At 39.8% G+C, this 6,638-nt stretch overlaps 1 protein-coding gene across 2 annotated transcripts; it reads right to left on the reverse strand.

Moving 5' to 3' along the window:
• Positions 1-217: 217 nt before the first annotated feature.
• Positions 218-5,502, reverse strand: c1galt1lb (core 1 synthase, glycoprotein-N-acetylgalactosamine 3-beta-galactosyltransferase 1, like b). Of its 2 annotated transcripts, XM_080890626.1 has the most exons (4): positions 4,991-5,502; positions 4,597-4,867; positions 1,676-2,340; positions 218-813 (listed from the first exon to the last, which is right to left on the reverse strand). In XM_080890626.1, exons 2-4 carry the CDS (start codon positions 4,820-4,822, stop codon positions 514-516), a joined length of 1,191 nt encoding a protein of 396 aa, XP_080746752.1. In that variant the 5' UTR covers positions 4,823-4,867; positions 4,991-5,502; the 3' UTR covers positions 218-513. The 2 variants fall into 2 exon arrangements, with proteins under 2 accessions (XP_080746752.1, XP_080746751.1); XM_080890625.1 differs by having other exon boundaries at positions 4,597-5,502.
• Positions 5,503-6,638: the final 1,136 nt, after the last annotated feature.

The following is a 6,638-nucleotide window of genomic DNA, read 5'->3' on the forward strand; positions in this document are numbered from 1 at the left end:
TTTTATGTGAAAAGGCTTTTAAGCACAATCCTAAACGCTAGTGTTTGGGAGGCATCAAACTCTCGTAAACAACAATATGATCTGACATAAACCAGGTTTCAGGCACATGTAGCTATAAGTGTGAACTGAAGCCTAACAACTCCAGCAAGCCTTAAAGAGTGTTAGAACAAGTTTTACTGGGACTTTGTGGTAAGAAATGAAAGAACAGAAAAGTCACTTTTTTAAAAATGCACTGGAAATACTGGTTTACTTTGTTTTCAGAACAACAGAAAGGTGAGTCCTGTTATGGAACAATCTGTGAAAACACCTGACAAAACTGACATACAGAGCCACAGGTCACCTTTTAGCATGGGGAACACCCAGTCTTGCTGTCAAAGTTCACTAGCAGTCTAAGTGGACAAAGTTTTTATACTTCACTTTGATTATCAGAATGGATACCCAAACACTCAACACCCCAAATCCACCGCATATCCTAATGATCAGTACCCTCAACACTGCTACAAAGTCCTACTGTTATTTACCCTCTGCAGCAGCAGGACCATCTTTACCATCTACAGGAGGGGGATCTTCATTCTGTCTCTTGTCAGTTCTGGATAGGTCTGGATGGACTAGTTTTTGTTCCAGCTTTTTGTCTTTTTTCCCAGCATCCCACGATTCAAACTTATTTATACTGTAGCCAGGTGGGGTGGGAGGCTGATAGCGATATCTGTAGCCAAAGGCACGCAGGTGATAAGTGTAATATTCCATTAAATACATCCCTACAGCATCCACGTAATGGAAAGATATTGACATGTCCGAGCAGCAGTTAGGACCCTGAAAAAAAAAAACAAGATATGGTTATTAATACACATGGAGGAATGTTTGTTTTGTAAACAAAAGAAAATGTCAATGTGAATGGGTGGAGTACAAAAGAAGACTAATGGTCTTGCGTCAGACTATTTATTCATGCTTGATAAATCCAGAAATGAATGCAAGACTCCATCAGTTTGGTTAAACAGTAGGGCTGTAACAAAACTGCAGTACCCAGCCCACAGTCTTGTTGCGATATCACCATTTTGTGGGTCTAAACACCATGTGTATAAATGCTAATTGACAGTGACAATGTTGGTAACACGCATCATGTTCAAGATGCTCATGCAGATTATGATTTAACCAGGTGTAGCTGTGCTAGTTAATGACTGATTAAAGAATGCTAGTCTGGTTAAACATATAATGTTAAAACTGGATCTATTGCGGATTTTATTCTTGGACTCTACTAGAGTAGCTTTGCAAGATACAAAATTTTGAATTAGTTCAACCACTCTCTTATATTAGCTGCTCTTCCAGTAAGCTCACTTTATTGAGACTGGCTGCACCTCACAAGCAAGAGAGTGCAGTCCAAAGCTTCAGCGTTTGGCTAATAGAGATTAAGCATATAATGCTAACCTCAATATTAAAGAATCCATATTAGCTTCCACCACTTTGCACGCATGCCAGAAAGAAAAAACAACAAGCATAACAGGTCCACTTTAAACATTGTTCTAGTATGGAGTGAAGTGGAAATGCATCCAAATATTGGATTTTATTTTGCAGGTGAGAATTCAGTTAAAATATTAATAGTGTTCAGCTTTCTTTAAACCTCTTTAATAGTGATGTCAAGAGTAAACACAATGTCAACGGTGTTTGCCACACTTGCCTCTGAGATGGGGTAGTAGCAGTAGCTCCAATACCAGAAGCTCTTTGGAAATTTGGCAGTGAGGTGCTGCTCAAGGACAAAGGGGTGAAATGTCTCCCTATGAAAAGAGTCTCTGGAGTCTCCAGCCAGTACCCCAACTTTCTCCATGCACTGCCCCATTGCCAGGTCCTCTACGGAGGTAGTATGAGTACACTGTTTGCTTTTAAAACCTTCAACAAATCTTCGCAAAGCCTCTTTGCTCAGTACGTAGCCTGCACCACCACTCATGTAGCCCTGCTTAGTGTAGGGCTTGAATCGTCTGCCGAAGTAAATAGGTTCCTCAGGAGTGTGGTTTGCAAGAATCCAGCGCAGGTTGTCCACTATGACGTAGGTGTCGTCATCTGCCTTGAGGAACCAATCTGCCTCATCTGCATAATGCTCATAAGCATAATGGTAGGCCCGAATTGTTTTCCAGTACAGCTGATCCCGACCCTCCTTTGTACCTAATCCCACTGTGGGAAAGTCGGGGTCATCCACAGAGCTCATGAAGACAACAATATTGCAATGGCGACTCCAAGTGTACTTCGCATGTCGAGTCTTCGTCTCCAGGTTTTTGGGTCCAGTCATCACCCAGCAAAGAATACGCACCTTTTTGTACAATTCATCAGCCATGCGGCTATCCTCACCTGGTAAGGACACAGAGGCGTTATTATCATTTCACTGACTGAAACAAAGATAAGTCCAACTGTTTCAGGAACCTCCTACAACTACTGATGGTCCTGGAGGGTAAACTAATGGAAAGATGTTTTGCTCACATGTTATTGTTGTTGACTGTGCTTCCAGGTTCGCAAATAATCAATGCAGAAAAAAAGACAAGATTTCACATTTAATTTGCTGATGGCAACTTGGAAATACTGAGACTAGTTATGGTTGGTAATAATTCTGTCACAAAAAAGCAGTGCAGATCAGTGCAGTGCAACAGCCATTTAGATAAACAGTTTGGGCAAGTTACCAGTAATGAATTACTTCACCTTAATTTCACATCAAATCTGAGTACTAAAGGTATATTTGCACATACATAAGATACCAGATTACTGGAAAAGTGGGGATCAATCAGGTAATAACATGCTTTCATGCACTACAACACCCCATGAAGTGTACGGACCCCTGCAACATTTTACTATAGCATACAAAATCTGTCTGCCTGTGAGATCCTCCAACATAATCAGGACTTGAGCAACCAAAATTGGCATAGTACACAGGTACTGCACATATTAACCCGATTAAATTCATGAATATTATGAAATGCTTGGCAACCACCTACCAACGGGTAAAAGAATCCATTTCAGCATTTATGCACCTATATTATTTTATAAAAGTGTTATACAATTGATTGGTCTGATAAGCAGTGTAAGGTGATCAAACCCTCTCGTCTGAAAGATTCAAAAAATTTATTTAACTTTCTTTCCAGTTTTATCTGTGATCTTCTTTAATAGGTGTCATGGATGCTTTGAATATTTCATTTCACTCTTATGAGTGATTCTGTGTGTATTCACTTTTGTCTTTGCAGGGAGAACAAAAAGCTCTAGTAACTAATACTCATGACTCAGTACGGTGATATGCACCTTTATTCACAGCTTAAGTGAAACTGTTACTAAAATGGTTCTACTTATCAGCGGTCTGCTAGAAATCTGCTGACTTAAACAAATTACAGAGACATGAGAGGTTTTTGTTCCCCTGTCCTGGATTACAGAAATCAGCTTCCAATTCTCACTAACACAGTTGGACTCTTCCCTTCAATGTATGCTAATACACTCGTTTCCCTGTGCTTTGTGTTCCTGAGCTTTCACATCTTTCTTCTTCCTTGTGGATTCCAGTCAAGACCTGGTGACTGCTGAGCTTCCTGAGGGTGTAGTCAATCATCTCCACTTTATCCTCATGATTATATGACTATTGATTTCTTGTTTGTTCTTGTCCACAGTTCTCACTTGGTAATGTTCAAATCTTGATTGGTTATAAGGGATTTATACTTCTTTGCTAAATCTACGCCATAAGCACACTGTAACCACAAACCTCTTTGAAATCCTAGATTGTGTCCTGACGTGCACGTCCCTGGAAATGTAAACACACAGCTGCCCGTAAAGCCCACTTTTGACTACATTATTGCATCATGGGTTTTACATAGATTCATATCATACAGAAAGTACTCAGGTATAACAGGAAAGGCTACTTAGCAGTTATAAACAAGGCTTGAGAGAGTTATGGCTGCAATAAACGAAAACAGCTGCAATCTAAAACAAATGTAACTTGGCTCTGTTAATCGTCAAACACAGAGCACATTTTTGTTAATCAAAATAAAAAATATTGAAAAATAAAAAATGGATTACTGCAGACATTTCAGTTAAATAAGGCAACAAGGTGACTCCGAACCTGTGCTCTAAGTGAATATGTACAATCTTCAAGGATATAACTATGTAGCTCGTGGTCACGTGCAAGAGATAAAGTTTTATAAACCGGACTCAACCCTTTTCTTTGTTGAGAACATATGTCCTAAAAGTCTGAAGATAAATAGAATCACGTCCTCACTTGGCCTGAAGATAAAATATTGTTCTGGTTTAAGACAAAACATTTCACCCCTTTAAAACATTGAAAGGTTTTTACCTATATTTGTAGCTACTGAAGCAGTCCATGGCTTTCTATGCTTCACTACCTATACATATAATGTACAAACTTGCCTAGCAGAAAGTGAGACTACTATGGTATAAAAGGGACTACAATGAAGAAGTGAAATTTAAAAAGGAAGTTTTCATTTATGCTGTAAGTGTAGCTGACCAAAGTCCAAAGCTGAATACCGTAAATTATTAATTTATCAGAAGATTCAAAGTCTGAAACACACAGATTGGTGTTTAATTAAGGCATTAAAGAGGCACATGCTGTGATACCTATGTGATGAGGGTGCTCGAGGTTGAAAAGTGCAGACCCCTCTTTCTTCCACATTTTCTTTTCCTCCTCGAGCTGTTGCTGGTAGTCCTGAATTCTAGCCAAGGTGGTGACTTGATGCATTGGCAGAGTCTTCTCAAACCAAAGCTGCCGCAGAAACACGTACAGCGTAAAAGTTCCCACCACAAAGCCCGCATAAAATGAGATTCTGGGTCCGAGGGTCTTCATGGTGGACCGGATATCCTCACGGGCAGAGACTTAACTTGGCAGCAGCTGCGTACGAGAGCAAAGGAAGCATGGACCTAAGTTTCACTACAGTCTCGAGCTGTAGACGTGTTGACTATGTGCGTGACTACAAGTGTTTGTCACTCCCTGTTAAAGGTGTGGTTTACTCACCAGCTTTAGCCTATCAACCATATCAGCTTTATGACAGCACACAGCTAGTCCATAGGTGTTCAAACACTTCCGCGCATAAAGCGGCGTTTTTCTTCAGGTAGCCCAGCTAGCCACACTTGCTAAGTTAACACGTATGATGGTGGGTGTGGGGGTGGGGTAAAAACCTGCTAAAAGAATATGTATGTTAACCGAGAAAACAAAATTTCCCCGGAAGAAAAATAGAACTAAGTACAGTCACAGTCATAACCAGTTAATCGGTTTCTCCAGTCATGTGTGTTAGGACAGCTGGTGATAGCTAACTAGCTAGTCCGTTATTTTTCCGAGTGCTAACGTTAACTTTCCATCACGTCGCGGTTACACGGAGCAAGAGGAAACTACTAAGCCCACCAACGGGCTGAAAAAAATCCTGACAGGAATAAAGTCAGAGAGTTTAGTGAAACTGTCACGCAGATTACAATAGTATTACTAATATTATACGAAACACGCCAAGAACTACATCTAACTTGTCTGCCGCTTCCTTCCGTCTAAAAAAAAGTAACTTCCGGTCAATTTATTCAGAAGAAAAGCGCTGACATGTTTTCACATAAATTAATATGGAGAGTGGTGTGTTTTCTTTATAAAATAATACGTAATAATATGACTTTTGTTTTCTCAGAAAAAGATGTGAGTTGTGGAATATGTTTGACTGTGAAAGTTGAGCATAAATACAGTTATATAAACAAAGGAAGCAAAGTCTGGTTGCAGTGACAAAGAGAAAATACAAAAAAAAGGACTGACATTTGTTCCGCCTGTGTCAACACACGACTGGATCATGTGTTGACCCCATCATCTCTTCTTTGTCTGTTCACTTCTATGTTTCTTCCTTTTCTAACTAAATTGATTTCGTTAACAGGGGTTTACATATGTGGTAGGATAAAACTTCCAGTGCATAATTACTGTTCTTTAAAGTGTGTTGATATTAAATAAATGAATTAAATAATTATAAGAGTCATGTATCAACAAAATTAAAGCCGAATGTTAATTTATACCTTATTTCAACTGTTATTTTTGTTACCCAATTTGGGTACAGGACAGGTTTTAAAACTGAATAAAATTTTAAAATTCAGAACAAGCACTGCAGTCAAAAATGTCCAATACACACATTGTTACAAGCAGCTTTATTGGTATACAGATACATATAAATCAATTAAACACTTCCACTGGTCCTATAGGGATTCACTTAAGAAACACGAGGCACAGACAGAGGTTGTGGCACAGTCTTAAGCACTAATAAAATGACCGCTCACCCTAATTCAGAGATCACACTCTAATACTACTGCACACAATCCCACAAGAAACCCAACTGATCCCAGTGAGCAGACAGGCTGCCACCACGAAGCTCTAAAGCACACAGCAGGTGTTGTGCCCTTAAACAGGGGAAATAGTGAGGAGAGGTGAAAGAACGGCACAGACACGCAGCACGCAGCTCTCACTCTCACTCGTCTGTATTGAGTGAAGGAGGAAGCGCGCGAACCCACCTACTGGAGCCCTGAGGCATTAACAATGGATCGACGCACAATCAACCCAGGCAAAACTTTCACTACTTATCTCCCTCTATATTCCCACTGCATATTCTATTCGAAAACAGTCAAAGCAACCAATAAAACAT

Source organism: Rhamphochromis sp. 'chilingali' (assembly GCF_963969265.1).
Source record: "Rhamphochromis sp. 'chilingali' genome assembly, chromosome: 9".
Lineage (NCBI taxonomy): Eukaryota > Metazoa > Chordata > Actinopteri > Cichliformes > Cichlidae > Rhamphochromis > Rhamphochromis sp. 'chilingali'.

What these genes read in the sequence shown, in the direction of transcription:
- c1galt1lb (XM_080890626.1), bottom strand. Translation starts at nt 4,822, where the DNA reads ATGAAGACCCTCGGACCCAGAATCTCATTTTATGCGGGCTTTGTGGTG. An exon ending in CGAGCACCCTCATCACATAG is followed by an intron (nt 2,341 to 4,596) that starts GTATCACAGCAT and finishes TGTCCTTACCAG; the next exon opens with GTGAGGATAGCCGCATGGCT. An exon ending in GCTACTACCCCATCTCAGAG is followed by an intron (nt 814 to 1,675) that starts GCAAGTGTGGCA and finishes TTTTTTTTTCAG; the next exon opens with GGTCCTAACTGCTGCTCGGA.